At 35.9% G+C, this 19,387-nt stretch overlaps 1 protein-coding gene across 2 annotated transcripts; it reads right to left on the bottom strand.

Annotated features, from left to right (window-relative positions):
• Nucleotides 1-648: 648 nt before the first annotated feature.
• On the bottom strand, nucleotides 649-19,008 carry LOC101735865 (lachesin). 2 transcript variants are annotated; one of them, XM_012688560.4, is made up of 10 exons: nucleotides 18,792-19,008; nucleotides 14,078-14,175; nucleotides 10,480-10,684; nucleotides 9,772-9,927; nucleotides 8,856-8,984; nucleotides 7,384-7,521; nucleotides 6,886-7,035; nucleotides 4,963-5,040; nucleotides 2,170-2,268; nucleotides 649-825 (listed from the first exon to the last, which is right to left on the bottom strand). In XM_012688560.4, the coding sequence occupies exons 1-10, from the start codon at nucleotides 18,874-18,876 to the stop codon at nucleotides 806-808; spliced, it is 1,158 nt and encodes a 385-aa protein (XP_012544014.2). In that variant the 5' UTR covers nucleotides 18,877-19,008; the 3' UTR covers nucleotides 649-805. The 2 variants fall into 2 exon arrangements, with proteins under 2 accessions (XP_012544014.2, XP_021202222.1); XM_021346547.3 differs by having other exon boundaries at nucleotides 2,170-2,271; nucleotides 18,792-19,007.
• Nucleotides 19,009-19,387: the final 379 nt, after the last annotated feature.

The raw sequence follows: 19,387 nt of genomic DNA on the forward strand, positions 1-19,387 counted from the left end.
GCACTCTTCGATGCGAGCACACTAGGCATCTTATGATTTAGCTACGACGACTCAAATAATTATTATTCTATTTTCGTCACAAAGCAGTCTGAGTTCTGTATCGAAAGATAGGATTATCGTTTTTATAATGCTATAAAAAATTCCGAGCTCATTTTTTACACTGTGGGTTCCGGTGACTATTTAACACTAGACGGATCAAGAGTTCGTTTGCTTAACTACGAATGCGTATCTCATTATCAGCTTGTTCATTGTTCTCAATTTAAAACTGCCTATCTCGAACATATGCTATCGCCCAGAAATTTAAACCTTATGTCTCAAGATGGGAGGTCGCATTCACGTTGTGATGTCTCTGAGTTTGCATAGCTATTACCGAGAGAGCTCGATCACCACAGAATGTATTAGCCAGTGAAGTCAAGGAAAGGATTTAAAACCTTACTAGTGCTGTGATATGCCATTTTTTTATTGCTTAGATGGGTGGACGAGCTCACGGCTCACCTCGTGTTAAGCGGTTACTGGAACCCATACCCTACGACGTAAATGCGCCACCCATCTTGAGATATCAGTTCCAAGGTCTCAGTATAGTTACAGTTACAGCCATATCTCATGGAAAGGCGAAGGGAGCTGAACTTCATCAAAAAAACATACAAGTATTATCACGTACTTTATTCACCATTCATAAAATTATGTTACACAAACAATTGTATTACTAAACTATGCGAGTTACAAACAATATTACGTAAAAGCTCGGAGTGTTCAGTTTTGGGGCCGACGACCACATAGACCAGTGGTCCAGCCCGTGTTCTGGTCACGAACTCGGAGACAAATCTGCGAATGACCAAATTATACATACATACATCCATATACAACATCTAAAAACTAAGAACATCAACTAACAGAATCCAAACGCAGCTCTAAGTAAGCGTTAAGATAAATAGTTTTGTATGATCACAATAATTGTAATCAGATTAATGAAGCAAATAGAACTATTGAGTATCTCTAAAGTTGGTCAAGATTCAAGAGTGAGAGCAGTTAACAAAAGTGTTGAAATAATAATTCATCCCCAAAGGTATTATTGCTTCAACACGAAGGGTATTATCGCTTCAGGTCTCCTTAGTGCTTATTTATTTTGTTTTCATAGAACTAGAGTTATCGATGATTGCCTTTTGTCCTTAATAACGTTCAGCCTTGGATAATTATTAGAGCAAATATTTTTTTAAATCATTCCATTACCGATCGATATATACTACTGCCACGTCTCTCCATCCATTTTTCAAATTAAGCTTTACATGAATTACGAATATAACGAAAATGGTCAAAATTTTTTCTGCTTTCGTAAATATCAAACTGTACGTGTTTTTTGATAGTTTTTCCTTAAGATTCCTCGCCGGATGCTATGACTATAAGGGTGGACGAACTCATGTCCCACCTGGTGTTAAGTGGTAACTGTAGCTCATAGACATCTCTAATGTAAATCCTCACCCCCCATGAAAAATAAGTTCTAATTTTCAGCTGTATAGTAAAACGGGTGCTACCCCCATCAAACCTAAACGCATTGTTTCTTCACGGCAGAAATAAGCAGGGTGGTGGTACCTTCTTGTGCGGACTCCTAAGACGCCTTACCACCAGTAATTAAGCAAATTACATTTTTCGCGGTTTTGATTTTCATTAAACGATGTTGTGGCATGAGCTCAATGAGCACGTGTTAAGTACCTACGTATTTCATTAGAAAAAACAGTAACTGCCTGCAGGATTCGAACACCGATCGACAGATTCGCATCACCCGAAATGAATGTACCGGGCGCCTTATCGTAGAGTCCATGACGATTTCAAATTTTAAACTTTAACGACCCGCGCTAACTTATCACTATACATATATAGCAGCAATCATTTTATGAAGAAAACTGGTGGTAGGACCTCTTGTGAGTCCGCACGGGTAGGTACCACCACCCCGCCTATTTCTGCCGTGAAGCAGTAATGCGTTTCGGTTGGAAGGGTGGGGCAGCCGTTGTGACTATACTGAGACCTTAGAACTATATCTCAAGGTGTGTGGCGCATTTACGTTGTAGATGTCTATGGGCTCCAGTAACCACTTAACACCAGGTGGGCTGTGAGCTCGTCCACATATCTAAGCAATAAAAAATAAAAAACGATCTGTAGAAATGTAGTTACCAATGTTTTGCATTTGCTGTTGGCTGAGCACAACCACGAAACTGTCTTCATTCGAATACTTCTGGCCCTCGTCATCAACGCTCACTTCTAATTCTGCATCTGCTAATCAAATTCCATTATCTAAGTAAGTGAAAAAAAAAGCACAACCACTTATGCTGTTGTATAAAAAAACCCGTAATTAATCCGCGAATGAGTCATCTCGTATTTATGAAAGCGAGAAACATAATAATAATAATAATAAAAGTTTCGATCAACATCTCAAGAAACTTTCGTTATCCAGCTGGGTTAAGGGCCTAATACAGAGGGCAGTTATCCTCGATACTGCACGCATTGTGAGGAGGTTTCTCACTCTGGAGTCCTAACCACTGGTGGCTTGTGTCGTAGATACCGCCATCAGCGGCAATCTATTTTTATATAGTGTTTTTTAAAAATTGTATTTTTAATATCTTTTTAAAAAAATATTATGTAATTAATAAGATTTTAAATAAATATAAGATAATAATAGTAATTACATGTATTTACTCCATAATACAAATAACTTTTCAATTAACATAAAATAAAAATTCTAATTCTAAACAATACTACAATATATTATACTGACATAGTGGAGATAAAAAGGCCGCGGCTCAGCTTTGTATAGCTGAAACTATCGCTGTTATTCTGCCGCTGCCTGTAATCTTAATCTATAAACTAACAACAACAATGAATGACAACATAATCGTCATCCGTACTATAGTCCGCGGTCAGTTCCGCCGCCGAGAATGGTCGTGTGAAGAAACCATAGAAACCGAAGTTCACATTTATCAGGAAAGTGCTGGAGAAATTAGTGTACGCACCTTCCACATTTTTTTAAATTAACTTAATGTATTTTTATTTATTACACTTCATGTATTTAAATGCATTGGTAGGCTTAATGCTCATGGCGTTGTATACTAGCCAAGCAATGTAGGAATAATAGTAGGCGTATAGAAACATAAATTAGATATAATATATATATATATATACCTAGTCAGGTCATAAATTCTGTCACATGTTTAATGTAAAATAATTGAAACAAGTTTATTCATTATGTAACCATTCACATACCAAAATGAACTTAACAAAACATAGATTCTTATGACACTATAGTTTATTCAAAATGACCTTCGTGATTTTGAATACAGGCCTTCAATCTGCGCGGCCAGTCGTCTATCGCAGCACGAACGAGGTCCATGTCAATATCGGCGGCTGCCTTAATCAAGGATGTCTTGAGTGACTCCAAATTGGGATGAGGCTTTGAGCACGCCTTTTCCTCCAAGTGTTGCCATATCTTGTAATCTAACGGATTCAAATCTTGACTGGAGGAGGGCCAGTCTTCGTGCCGGATGAAGTCGATTTCACGCGCCGCCAGCCAGTCTTGTGTGCTCTTCGCTCTATGAGCTGGCGCCGAATCTTGTTGGAATACCCAGCGCCTGTTATTGAACATGGTATGAGAAACAGGTTCCACAAGGTTCGTCAGGACTGTATTTTGATACACAACTGCATTCGTTTTTACACCTTTCTCACAAAAATGTACCTCTGTTAAGCCCCAATAAGAAACTCCCAACCATACCATGAGCGAGGATGGAAAATGACCTCGTTGGACACGCGGAATACGGCTGCTCGCTTCTTCACTACTGTGTGCATACACTTTATCATTTTGTTTGTTGTAGCTCTCTTCTACGGTAAATTTTTTTTTATCCGAAAAAAGAATTTCCCGATATTTTTTTCCCGCGTACCGCTTCAACAAAGCGCGGCATCTCTTCAGTCTCAGGTCCATTAGACCAGCATTCAAACGATGTCCTGTTTTTCTTCGATATGCCCGAAGCCCTCTTCTTCATTTAACACCCTTTTCACCGTGGTTCTGCTTAACCCCATCTGAAGGGCCAACAGTTTCTGCTTACGTTTGGGATTTCTTTGAATTCACGCCTTCACAGCTTTTATCACTGCTGGAGTCCTAACAGACCGAGGGCGACCACTTCTTGACCTGTCATCTACACTAGAGTCTTCATTGTATCGTTTGATGGTACGATAAACGAATCTTTTGGTTATATTCAAATTTTTCAGTATGTTAAAAATTTGAATTGGCGCGTAACCGCAACGATGCAACGCAATAACTGCAACACGGTCTTCTTTAAGCGTCCACTCCATATTTAAAAATGAGTAAAATTCTAAAAGTATACATTTTTATTTTCATGAACAATGCGAAATTCGAATTCAATAAACTTTTTTGTGGCCAGCATTCTAAAAGAAAAGTTTTTACTGTGTGACAATACTTATGACCTGACTAGTTATATAGTCACATATTCTAATAAAGGCAATAAATACAATTATGAGACACATACCTATATACATAAACATAAAAATACGAAATTGTTGATTAATATAAGGAAAGTTTTTATCAATAAAAATATGAACCCCTGGTGTGCACGGGAGCCAACAAACTCTTCAAAAGCATTTAATACGGCCTCTCGGCATTGAATTTTTTTTCTGCCAAAAAGTAGAAATCTGTCGGTGCAAGGTCCGATGTTACATTTGAATTGTGAAACGGCAACTTCATAGGTAAATATAATATAGTACCTATTATATATATATTATACAATATTCAAATGAGTTAGTATATTCAAATGAATATAGTTAGTAATAGAAAAGAGTAGTAATACATATTCAAACGAATATACTAAAATTTGACCGCTATAGCGTTATACATATAAAAGGAGAGGATATATAAGATAGATAAAGAAGCCCGTATTACTTCTATTCCCTTATACTCACATGGCTGAGTAGATTTCGGGATCCACGCCGTTGTGGTTCGTTCAGTTGTTGAAGTACTCATAGTCGTCGTTGCTAAGGCTTAAAATCAAAAGGCACGATAACTTTTCAATTGAATTCAATCTAGATTATTACTGCGGGAACTAAGAAATAATTTTAGTGCGAATTAATTTTCAGACGAAGTGAGAGAGAGAACTTTGAAAATTATTTGGAGAATGTTTGACGAGCGATAAGTCTTAAATGTTTGATAGAACTTGTACTAATTATACTGAGTAGTTTTGAATTATCGCCCAGCATCTTCTTATCTTTGACTGCGTCGGTGGGCTAGCGAGCTTACGTCACATCTGGGTTTAAGTTGTTATCTGGTCCTTGCAACGTGAACAAACCTAAAGGCATGAGGACAGAGTCAGGGCTCCAAGAGCGAATTAACCCACAGACACAGCCCATTGAGTTTCTCGCCGGATCTTCTCAGTGGGTCGCGTTTCCGATCCGGTGGTAGATTCTGCGAAGCACTGCTCTTGCTAGGGCCAGAGTTAGCAACACTCCGGTTTGAGCCCCGTGAGCTCACCTACACGTTATGGCGAAGCTGATATAGCCTCTCAAGGCTATCAGCATAGGTTGAAAAAAAAAGATAGTACTTATATATGCTTAGATAGATACCCTTCAAACTCGAACGCATGATTGCTTCGCGACAGAAACGAGGATGATGGTGGTAGCAATCCATGCGAGCTTATATGTAACATCTAATTTAAGAATTACGGTACTGTCCCCAGTAAACTAAATAAGACAATCCATCTCAATATTTACAAATTAAAATTCAGCGTAGGGAAAGAATTCAAAAACATTTCGAGATCCTCCCAACCGACACCTTAATTAATTAAACCACAATTAATTGGATATATTTAGACAGAAAGCCGCCGGCGTATTTTTGAAGGGAATTAATTTCGTTGGACGTGATCGCAAACTTATTCCAGACAAGAATTTCCAATTTAACCTAACGATTAATTAAAAGGAAATTAAACACCGTGTTAAATCTTTTATGTTTGGAAGAACAACAACAATAAAAATGTTATCCTTCTTGTTTTGTTATCTTTCGTGAGCTTTATATACACAAATATATCTATATAATCATCAGTTGAATGAATGCAATTCTAAGCTTGTAGAATGTACAAGAACATTCAAGAACAAACCATCTTGTAGGATAAAGCCTATCCGATTTATTGTTTTTCATTACCTATTCACTGGTAGCCTAAGGGGCTATTCCAATTACGCGTAGACGGATGGTGCTACAACCTGGAGGTGTTTGCCAAAATTAGCCCTAGCAAGAGCAGTGCTTTACAAAATGTACCATCGGGATCGCGACCCACTGAGAAGATCCGGCGAGAAACTCAGTGAGTTAATGTCCGATTATTAATCTGCAGTTAACAATATTGGGCGACGGTCTTTTTTTTTATTGCTTAGATGGGTGGACGAGTTCATAGCCCGCCTGGTGTTAAGTGGTTACTGGAGCCCATAGACATCTACAACGTAAATACGCCACCCACTTTGAGATATAAGTTCTAAGGTCTCATGTATAGTTACAACGGCTGCCCCACCCTTCAAACCGAAACGCATTACTGCTTTACGGCAGAAATAGGCGGGGTGGTGGTACCTATCCGTGCGGACTCACAAGAGGTCCTACCACCAGTATGAACTATGCAATGCAACTACTTTTACTATGCAATCACTTACCATCGGTTCAGTTTTGAGCCCACCTTAAGTCTACGCTACTAAAACCCAATGTTGTGTCTCCTTCATAAAATAGTGTTACTAGAGACCATAGTGTTACTTCCGATTCATTAAATTTATCAATAGGCACTATACATTGAGATTGTAAGTCACTTCTTATTCAAGACACCTTTACCTTACTGTAAACTAAATGCTTACTGTATAATGTGACATCGTTCTTCGAAGATCCAAGCTGGTTCTCAGCGCAGCAATAGTAAGAGCCTATGTCTTCTCTACAGACGTTGTATACTCTTAGTATCACTGTGTGTTTGTAGCTCTTCGATTCCGTGATGACCTGGTACTTTGTACCTAATTTGAGAAAAAGAACATTTTTAAATTTGTTTATATTCTATGATAAACTGAACAGCTAAAAGTTCCGGTCGCTTTCACATATCTAATACTTATTTTCACAATAGATTTGTATAATTTTGAAAATAAATAATTGAACAATTACGTAGAATCTACGAATTAGTGGTATTTGTATTGTAGATTTTTTGATAAGATTGCGTCATCAATCTTTATTATATCGCAAGACCGTCCAATTTGACATACGTTGGGCGTATTGATCTTCAAAGTACAAAACAAATAGATGTTTTGAATGTACATACTAAATTTAATATACTTATCTGCAAGCGTGATTAAAAAAGGTATGCCTACCATTTTGTAATTTGATGGTGTCTTGATGTATCCAGGTTATAACTGGCGGTGGAAATGCTTCAATTTTGCAATGAAGATTTACAGTATCTCCGATGTAGGCACCAATCATTTTTTGTATTACATGGACTTTAGGTTTGCCTAAAAAAATCAAGTACCTTTAAACAAGGCATTTCCTTTATGATATCATTATCATCAACGGCCTTTGAATGAAGAAATGAAGACAGGTTGTAGCACTGGGCATCTACAAGTTGATAGATTCAGTATCTCAAGCGGAAAATCAAATTCACCAGTGTTTTTCATCGTAAGCAACATAAGACTATTAAAGTCAGATTAGTTTCAAAAATAAAAACGTTTATTGCCAGCATTGGATCAGGATTCATAAGTAAAAGCTCTATTCAATTTAACATTTCAAGCCGTGTCAGAGAACATGTTTTGTAGCATTTATGTCATATTATACCCTCTACTGTAATCAGGCTTGTTCCCAACGCCGGAAGGAAAATATAAAACAACCTTTAGTAATAAGCCTTCTTTTAATAACCAGCCTTTAGTAATAAGTTTCGGACAGATTTAATTTTTTTCATCGATAAATGAAATACATCGACGCATTCGTGAGACAAGCTTTGAATGTAAAATAACACTTCGGTAACATTTCACGTTTCTTGTTTCACATTCCCATTTTGTATTTCACATTCTAAACGAGTGTAGACCTTCGTTTGTTTCCGAACATTTAATTTAATGTAATGGGACTCACAATCCTTTCAATAAGAATCTGCCAACTTAGGGGTGTGATGTTTGCTTCAAGCTTTGAGTTCGAGATCATGCGGGCACGAGTATGCGGTGTATTGATTTTTTTAAAATACAGAGGCATAAGGTATGTATATGGTATCGTATTTTCAAATTATCATTCGTATCATTACTAATGTGTTATATTATCTATGCAAAATTTATTTCAAGGCCACAAGACGAGTATAGAGAAAATACAAACGATAAAAACATTAAAAAAAAATATAGTTTAATTCATTGTTTTATTAGCACGTGTAATTAGTTTTATTTAGGTACTTTATTTTATTATATTTATTATTATAATATTCTATTTATGTTATTCTATTATGGTTTGGAAATTTTAGGTTTTTTTTTTGAAGAAACTCAAATGTTATTTATAAAATATTATTTACGAAATAAAATTCAAAGTAACCAAATATATTGTATTCAGTTGGGTTCTCGTTAAATTTTAGCTTATGTTCTATCTGAAGGTTAATAAGTCTGTCCTCAGGCACTTTTAGGTTAAATATCGATACAAATAACCAAAAGATGAATTTGAAAGGTGAATTTTTATTTATATGTATAACTATGAAATCAAAGTATATTTGACTTGATAACCGGAGAATTTATAATAATATTTCAAAATACATTTAACTTTCTTCAGGGGCTTGAAGTTTCGGATCAAATTTTCAAGGTTCGAACATACTCACACATAACACGTAGCAAAATTCTTTTGCTAACAGAAGGAGGCACGCCATTTGTGGCTATGCAAAGGAAAGCGCCATTAATATCTCGACTCACAGACGACATGTTTAACCACACGCCGTTCCATTTCGACGCTAGAAATTAAATTTGCTTAATTTCTATTTATTACATCGCCTCACCTCGTAGATGGGTGAACAATATCACAGCACACATATCGTCTTTTCGCATTAAAAATGTACAATTTCCAAAAATATTCAAAATTGAGTTAATATGCGAAAACATTTGGTATCACCACTATTTTTCTCATAAATACTGTCAAAAGAACGTAGTTTAGTTTTGCTTTTTTTTTTTAGTTTACCTATGTTTTGACTACTATTAACAAAATTATTACATAATTTTATCTTACTTTAAGAGACAGATAGTGTAACTGGTAAAAAATAAAAAATAAATTTGCAAATATGCTTAATATGAAAAATATCACATGTTAAACCTTTAAAACACTCTCCTGTAAAATTCGTAAATTTTGAGATTATACAGTTTTAATGCGAGAAGAAGATATGTGTTCCGTCATCTCGAGTCACGAGAATAATGTGCCATTCCGAATAGGTATAAATTGATTTTTCCACATTAATTATTGATAAGTGAAAAAACATGCGTTTATTTTATGGTCACAAAATCTTTGTACACTGCTTTTTTTTTTTAGACCCTTATAGCACTCATGCTTTACGGCTTGAAGGGCAGAACAGCCGCTTTTGTAATGGAATTGAGACCTCGATCTCATGCCTCAAAGTGGATGGCACTTATGATACCTATGGAACCGATCTGGGAACCGCTTAAATCGCATGACCTTGATCAGCTATTATGACGCCATCACTACGACATGAATGAATATTACAAATTATTTTGTTAGTTGTATCTTACCCACTTCAGATCCAATTTTCATTGGAGTTAAATCTTCTCTCCTCCAAGTGATTGTAGGTTTGGGAGCACCAGAAGCAGAGCAATGCAGAGAAACGTTTTCTCCCTCACGTACTGTAATCTCACCGCTACTGCTTGAATTTATGATATCCGGTGGCACTAAAATTTTTTTTGGCTTAATACGTTAATTCGTGCACGAGCTCACGGCCCACCTGGTGTTAAGTGGTTACCGGAACACATAGAAATCAGAACGCGGATACCGCCACCCATCATGAGACCTGAGGTATTTTGTATCAATTGTATAATAATCATACAAATTATAATTTATGCCGGTTTGATTTTCATTACAGGATGCTATTCCTTCATCTTTCCATTCATTGTGGGAGTCATTCGGAAAAACTTCACAAGATTTGAACATCGAAATACTCGACATGAGTACATTTTAATTTTAGTCTTTAGGCGACGACGACTTCTTCGGTGATATGAAAATTTTATAATTAATACGTTAGGAAGAAGACTTTTTAGGTATTACATATTATCTATTTGTTTATCGATACTAACATGGTAAATTATCATATTATATATAGGTACAATATAAAAATATCTAATTGAATATCGTTAATATTGAACTTTTAAATCTTAAATGTATGTTTTTAAATGGCATAGAGTACGGTGAATGCGAGCGTTCTTATAAGAATTATTGTTGATTACCTGATACTTGTAAATGATGGGTCTGTATGGTCATCGGTTCAGTGTTCAATTGGCACATGTACTGTCCCGCATCTGACAGACGAATGTCTCGAATCGTTAAGGACCAGGTCTGGTCTCCTTTGCCGATGCTCACGCGATGATTCTTCGTGATCACGTGATTGCCGATCGTCAAGATAGTTTGTGTATCAACTTTGAGCCAAGCGACCTAATCAATTATACCTATTCATTATTTAAAAATAACACTATAAATATATTTGTGTTTTGTCCGTTTTTTTTTTATTCGGATTATTTGTAAATTCATCTTTTATTATACGTGCCATGTATGTTCTATTAAGTGTAAAAATGAAGCAGAACAAACTTATTATTAATCATCATCACAGTTTGATACTACAACCTACTATTAATATTAAAAAGACGAGAATAACTCTATCTGTCTGTGAAGTTTCCACGCCCAAGTCACTGAATTGATTTTGACAAAATTCGGTATGGAAATAGTTTTCCTGGGAAAGAATTTCGGCTACTTTTCATGCCACTTTTGAGTACCAGTCTCCGCCCACGCGATTTAAAATGTAACTACGCAGATAAAGATGCGAGACGAAAACTAGTTATAACATAAAATTTTAAATCAAAGGACACTATTACACAACTACTTTTTCGCCCGCAAATTCGCCTTCGTAGACAACACGTTAATTAACAACGCCTAGTTTACCCTCTCACATTTTAAATAGCGCCGATATACATACATACTCTAAGGGTAGGTCTAACCAAAAGTCGGTAAATGGAATTTCGTTCTTTTTACTTTGAAAATAACGGAATTCCATACAACCATTCATTTCTTACTTTACCCCTTCAGGCGTTTTCCAGTAATCCTTCTGTAGTGGCTGCTTACAACACAAAAGACATCAATGGTCAAATTTTCGAGATTCTAGATCGGTGGATCGTCGTTCAGTGGAGAGGGGGCTTATACATTCATATATCTGCATTCATGAATCAGTCAGTCAGTCAATCAGGATAGCGGATTATAAATGTTTATATGTATATAGTCCGGGTTTCTCGAGATAACACTCATAATTTCTTCTTCCGCATTGGTAGTGGGATGTCAAAGTTATTATCTTTTTTGGGCCAGAGGCTGAATCTCCTACAATATCAGTTTATTAACTTTCACTAATTCCAACCTTTATTTCGCAATGATTCCAAGCTTAGCAATCCCAAGAAGGGTTAACTTCAGTCAGGTGGCGTACCGTAATACTATAAGCCAAATCAAGCTAATGGATAAATGCTGTCCCTCAGTAATGGAAGACAAGAATGAGTTTTGTATAAATAAAGTAGAAAAAATATTGAGTTTTAAATCAAATATAGCAAGTTATCCAATTATTTAGCTGTTACTCGTAGAATGTTCACACGCTTCACTGATTCAGAAACAATTTTACAAGTATAAAAGTAATTTTAATGAAATATTAAAGATTTAATTCTAAAAGATTGGTGAAGAAATTTACGTCTTTACTTTTAAATGAGACTTTTTACTTTATGATTGTTATCTTAATCTAAATGAAAAATATAGTTACAGAAAAAAGGATTTAGAAGTTGTTCGAAACCTGTTTATGGAAAAGTTGATTGTTCCCTGAAATGTCCATCAGATATAGTTCGCAAAATTATTTTATGTAAATTGGCAGAATACTTTGAATATTAATACCGAAATATAGAATGTTAAATTGTTAAATATTTAGAAGTAATATACTAGGAATATTCACTGAAATAATTTATTGTTTCACTACGTTTATATAGTATAATATTGTTATTTGTATTTATATGTGCTTTTAATAATAATAGTATAATGTGTAATATCTATTTATTTTTACATTAATTTAGCAACCATTGTACCGACTAAGTTTTTTTGGTTGACTGGTAGGGAATGCCTTAGCCACTAAGTCCGCCGATGTGCATGAGTGTAATAAATAAATTAAAAATATTTTTTCAAACTGAATTTCCAACTTTATCTTTTTTTTTATTGCCCTTGCAGGCATACGAGCATACGGCCCACCTGATGATGAGTGGTTACCGTCGCCCATGGACTTCAGCAATGCCAGGGGCAGAGCCGACGCTGCCTACCGCTGTAAGTATTATAATGATTTATTAAATTCCTTGAGAAATTGTTATTGTTGGCATTGCAGCTTTTGTATAATAAACAAATATTATAATTGAAAAATTAAATGAGATAAAACTGTTATATAATATATAATGGAATAATAAAAGCAATGGAAAGAGCAGTTATGATTCACAGCAGACTGTTTTACTAAATGGTGTAACTTTACCTTCGTAATTGCTCTTGTGGAGGACAAATGCGTTGGAAGCACTTAACCCTTAATATTTACGAGTGCTAGCCAGATATGTACTTAGAAACTTTTGAAGCGGAAACAACACAAGAATCACATTTAAATTTGGTTTTGATAACAAGATGATTGTACCTTCGTACGCACCAGTGTGTGATCTTACAATAGGACAAATTATTAGTAATTTTATACCTTTGATTTTTACTATACAGTGTCATTACTTCGTATATCTATCCTAAGAAAAGTGATACCAGTGACCGGAACTAATTATCACTTAATATTTTTTTTATTTTTTTATTGCTTAGATGGATGGACGAGCTCACAGCCCACCTGTTGTTAAATGGTTACTGGAGCCCATAGACGTCCACAACGTAAATGCGCCACCCACCTTGAGATATAAGTTCTAAGGTCGCAAGTACAGCGGGTGTCTTATTAATTACGAGTATGGCTTGCAGGCACCAGTGCGGACCGTCGATAAAGAAATACATGAAAGAGTCCAGTTATATTGGGATAAAGGTTCGATCATTACGAAAACGGTTCCGTATAAATGTAGGTACATACGCCTCAACGCATCCTCAATTCGCACCTGCGTCCAAAACGTTTAGTGGGAAACTGCGAACATTTTCTTATGAGCTGGAGTTATGAATGGAAAGCCGTTACAACGGACTAAATGACTAATGGTAACTATTAGCCTAACTAATGGAGATGCCGATGCAGACAGGGTCCCGTAGGGGTAATGCGTTTGAGCGAATGTAGCAAGAGCGGCCTTTGTCCTTATTTCGGGATCGTAAATATTGAGCAACGTACTTTAGCGAGTTGAATAACGTTCACAAACGGCAATGCTCAAACGTTTTGTATACTGAATACGTAAGAGATTGGAAAGCGCGTAGATATTGAAGATTATATTGGATATTTGTATGGAGACTTTGAATACGGTCGAGTAGATATATTTTATTTTATTGAGACGACTTAAGTACCTATTGTAAAATTTTAAAGACCTGTATGGGTAGATTAGGTTGTCTTACTTCATATTTAGTATTTACCAGACATAGGCATAGACACCGCAGGTCGTGAATGCTGCTACGCTTGAGATATAAGATCCAAGTCACAACGCCGTTGAACAATGCCTATCCTTCAGTAATCCATAATTTTTTTCGCGGCAGAAGTAGCCAGAATCTGCACCGATTAAGGTATTTTTATTGTAATTGATTAAAACATCTTGATTTTCCATAAACAAAATTTTAGTATTGCTATCTATCATTATTCACCTTGAATTTTTGCAAGTTCTCCACGGTACAGGTAAGTGTAGCGTCTCTTCCGATCACCACAGTAACATTTGTATCTGAACCAACGAATTTCGGCGTATCTGTAAAAATAGAACTTGACAAATAAATAAAAATAGATATGAATATGTAACAGCAACAGACTTAGAAAAGAGCAGACACGGTTTACGAAAATGTAATGCAACTTATTTTTTAGATTAATTAATAAATAGAACAATATATTGTAGGGTATAAATACATTTTCAGAGCACTCCCCGAGGAATATACGATACGCAGAGCAGAATCTTCCCGTAGACTCAGAGGTTTCGTGTCAGGTTTTGGAGTCTACGGACTGGTGGTAGGACATCTTGTTTACTGGTGGTAGGAGGTTTTGTGAGTCCGCACGGGTAGGTACCACCACCGTGCCTATTTCTGCCGTGAAGCAGTAATGCGTTTCGGTTTGAAAGGTACGGCAGCCGTTGTAACTGTACCGAGACCTTAGAACTTATATCTCAAGGTAGCTGGCGGCATTTGTCTAGCTATTATAGGTTGGTATAACATTGGACCCATAACAGCCCTGAGCTTTGAAGACCCTGTCGGCACTAATGACATAGAGAAATTCAGAATATATAAGATTCCGAGTTCTCCATTATGAACTTCATACAGGAACAGTAGATCGAGCATGCGTCTTCGATCTTAAAGAGAGTTCATGTGAAAGTACTTTGGCCTTGTCGTGTAAATGTGAATAGTTTTAGAAATGTTGCTGGTAAAAGTAAAGTACCACGGATTGTGCTTCCGAGGACTTTCGGGCTTTTTTAATACACGTCATAAAAACGGTTCCATGTTCCATCTACAAAATTACAATGTAATCTAGCATTCATAGTACGATGCAATACTTGTAAGATTTTTTGTGCTTTTTAAACTATTATATTATATTTTCGCAATACAAAGCAAAGGAAGTAATGTTTATTATGCTGCTATTTAATAATTTATCTCGGTATTAATAGCCAAAATGGTGGTATTTAACCGTGCGGGCTCACTTTAATTAATTATGATGGCCAAAGCAAACTGGGAAATAGGTACAGTTACAAACTAAATTGAATCTACTGTTAGAAAACAATTGAGACTAATATTATCTACTCATGATAGGTACAAAGAGATAGGATTGAACATTTTCTCCATATTTATTCATGAGTTCGTTTGCTCTTCAATTTTTCTTCCTGGAATATTCTCTTTTCAATTCCTTAAGCGGCTTATCTTTGGTATTGCGTATTATTATGAAATGAAAGGAACAAATTGTTTGTTGCTCGAAAAAATTCATGCAGAATGTAAACAAGTTTTTACTGGTGGTAGGACCTCTTGTGAGTCCGCGCGGGTAGGTACCACTACCTTGCCTATTTCTGGCGTGAAGCAGTAATGCGTTTCGGATTGAACGGTGAGGTAACTGTTGTAACTATACTGAGACCTTAGAACTTATATCTCAAGGTGGGTGCCGCATTTACGTTGTGTATGTTTATGAGCTCTAAGTAACTACTTAACACTAGGTGGGCTGTGAGCTCGTCCACCCATCTGAGCAATAAAAAAAAGAGTAACGCAACACATATTTTGTTAAGGTAAAATTATACTTATGGGTTTTTTTGTAATAAGAGAAAATAATAAGTTAATATTTGAATAGTAGCTTCAGTAGTTCTGAGGTTTTCATTAGTTCTTCTAGAACATAAGGGGGAGAATAATAAGGGGGGGAACATAAGAATGGCACAATTCTTCGAATTAGTATTTTCATTTTATATTAAATATAGGGGATGTTCAATTCAAAATACAAATATCCTACTCGGACTTAAATTTTCTACTTAAAGGTTTTTAATGTTTCTTATTTTATTTTATTTATATTTAAAAGATGTAAATTTTTCTGAGTTGTATAAAACTGTTTCAAGTATTCTTTCAAATGTGTGTTTTTATTAAGAGACAATGACATTAATTACGTCATTACACATCATTTTGCATTAACCCACTGTCTGGTTTCATAAAAATATTAAAACTTTATTGCTCTGCAAAGTACTTAAAAAGATTTATAAGGTAACAACAGAAAATATAATTAGCCCTTGTTACAGAAGTGGCGATACGATTATTCTCAATGTATAAACGAGGGTAATTTACAATTGTTATCAAGTCTAAGTACTATTGCTAGATCAGACGCACGTGAAGACGATGTTACTAGATCGCAGGTGAGGTTCGTAGCGTAAGAAATCCGATAACAAATAAGACGAGACTCAGTGGAAACTCATAATCGCTGCGAATTGGTGGACGAGCTCACAGCCCACCTGGTATTAAGTGGTTACTGGGGCCCATAGACATCTACAACGTAAATGCGCCACCCAGCTTGAGATATAAGTTCTAAGGTCTCAGTATAGTTACAACGGCTACCCCACCCTTCAAACCGAAACGCATTACTGCTTCACGGCAGAAAAAATAGGCGGGCGGTGGTACCTACCCGTGCGGACTCACAAGAGGTCCTACCACCAGTGATTACGTAAATTATAATTTTTCGGGTTTGATTTTTATTGCACGATGTTATTCCTTCACCGTGGAAGTCAATCGTGAACATTTGTTAAATACGTATTTCATTAGAAAAATTGGTACCCACCTGCGGGATTCGAACACCGATGCATCGCAACAACGAATGCACCGGACCTCTTATCCTTAAAGGCGAATTTACATTACGAAATTAGTGGCATGAAACTAATTTCGTGACATTAGTTTTACCAACAGTTTCACGTGTAATTTAATACTTTCGTAATGCATGCATTAATTTCATGCATTCAAATTAGTTTCGTGCGCTGCGCGATTTTTTGGTGAAATTAGTGTCATGCAACTAATTTCATAGTGTAGACGCGACGTGAAACTAATGTCGCGAAAGGGCCTGCGCTGTGCGGACGTGTGTATTGTTAGTTTGGACGCGCTTCAAGCGTTGAAAATGGCAAACCAACGATGGAGTACAGAATAAAAATTAGATCTTATTAATGAATAACAGCGACAAGGGTGTCTCTGGGACCCGAAACACCTACAGTAAAAAAGCAAAATTATCATTCGAAAATTACCAACTTTTTTTTTCTTGATAGTCTTTTTTTAAGTTTATATTCTATAGCTACATTGAATATAGCAAATTATAGCTTTGATGCTGAAGGCGCCATGGTTACTGCGATACTGTGAATTTCGCGACACTAATTTTTTAACGAAACTACTTTCGCATATATCGAAACTACTTTCGTGAAACTGAGCTCAACATGCATGACACTAATTTCGTAATGTAAATCCCGCATTAGGCCACGACGACTTACAAATAAAAGTCTATAAACATATCTACAAATGTACGTCGTATTTAACGTGTATTATTATTATGTTCATTATAATTCAGAAGTAGATATGAACTTTAATGCTATATTCATAACATAATTTCGGAGTTCAGACGATAAAACAAATAAACTATGCTAATTATATTATATCAACATTTTGCTGTTTGATGTATAATGTTCGTTTGTTTGTGGTCATATTTTTTCTTATTAGCACGCTGACGAGATTTACTTTTGTTTGATAGGTAGGACTAGCTGGTGTTAAGCAGCATTCGCTCCTTATTGCTGCAGCACGTTGTCAAATATAAGGGGAATCACTTGGATTTGAATTGAGGAATTTGAACATGTGAAGTCGAAGTTTCAGTTGCACTCTACTAACAATTTTTCAATTCCTTCAACTCATACGACTGCTTCGTGGCTGAAGTAGAGTGGTGGTACCCATCTGTGTGTCCTTATAAGGTACCCCCTGCCACCAGTAAAAAGTTTCCAGAACATTCTTAACGCTGTGTTATTATTTTTTCTCTACCTGTTGGCTGGTAGCCTAAGAGGCTATTCCAGCTAAGCCCGGGCGGGTAGGTGAGAATTTACTAACACAAGCCCTAGCAAGATCAGCGCTGAATCTACCACCGAATCGGACTCGCTACCCATTGAGATGATCCGGCAAGAAACTCGGGGTTATGTCTAAGAGCTCTGTCAAGTAGACACTACTGTTGTTACGTCGTAGCACGTAAATATGTGAACGGTTCGTAAATACGAGTACGGCTTATAACTACGGGTCCGAGCAGCTTGAAATTTCCATTAATTTTTACCTGAGAGGTTATTGATTTTTATTGAATGTTAAAGAAATTTAAATTATATTTTCGTCTACGTAATTACGAATAGCCTCGAAGGGCTATTCTGGTTTCACCGGGTGTAGAAAAGAAACAATAACTACATCAATATATTAACAGTGAAATAGATTGTTAATAAATATTTGTCGCGAGCTTTTCTGGCTTTACTTAGATCACGCGTAATAAAATTAATTAACAACATTTTTACGCTGAATGGCGTTTATGTTATTCGCCTTGCCTTTCCTCGGCTTCTCAATTTTGTATTTTATTAACCAATTATTGTGGTTAGGATGCGATTGTTTTGTATTGAGAATACGTTGGTTTATATATCAGGTTTAACTTGAGTTCTTTAACATTCTGTGTAGAAAGTGTTTATAGAGGTTTAAATAGTCTAATCTTTTTACAGTACGCTAATTTGGTTGTACCTTGGTATCACCGAGTCTGTTGGCGGCAATGAGAATTTACCATCAGATGTGATGTCACATTATGTTTAACTTTTTAACTTTATATAAATATCATAAAAAATATATGTTTTCTCACCTTCAAATTTTACTTTCAAAACTTTAGCACCAACAACGGAAACTACTAATAATAGTAAAAAACATACATAACTGATTGCACTCATGCTAATAATATCCAAAATATTTTTCCTTCGAACAGGTTCGTTTTACGAAATTCCTACATTAAAGTTTGTATCGTATCCGTAATATTCGTTATGAACAGACGGTCTTAGTCCGCAGCATCCGTCACTTGAACTGAGACCACCAAAATTTTCGCTCCAGTCTGGAAGAGGTTTGACACAAACGCGCATGCGGGTGGCGAACTCGCGAACATTTCAAAATAAAAAGTACTTGCGTTTGGTATTCAAGATTCAATTCATCGAAACTATTATATTAGATATTATAAATGCATTTCGGTGTACGTATAAGCTATTTACAGTAAGACAATAAAATTTTGGGATTTTTTTTTTTTTTTTTATAACAAATAATACCTTGAATAAAATTTTCAATGGTAGCTTCACTATACCTGCACAACTAACAATTTTTTTTTTTTAATACCGATATATTTTTTTGTTTTTAATTTATGTAAACAATAGTTGTTGTAAACGAGCCGATATCGTTACTTCAAAGCTAATG

Source organism: Bombyx mori, chromosome 9 (genome assembly GCF_030269925.1).
Source record: "Bombyx mori chromosome 9, ASM3026992v2".
Lineage (NCBI taxonomy): Eukaryota > Metazoa > Arthropoda > Insecta > Lepidoptera > Bombycidae > Bombyx > Bombyx mori.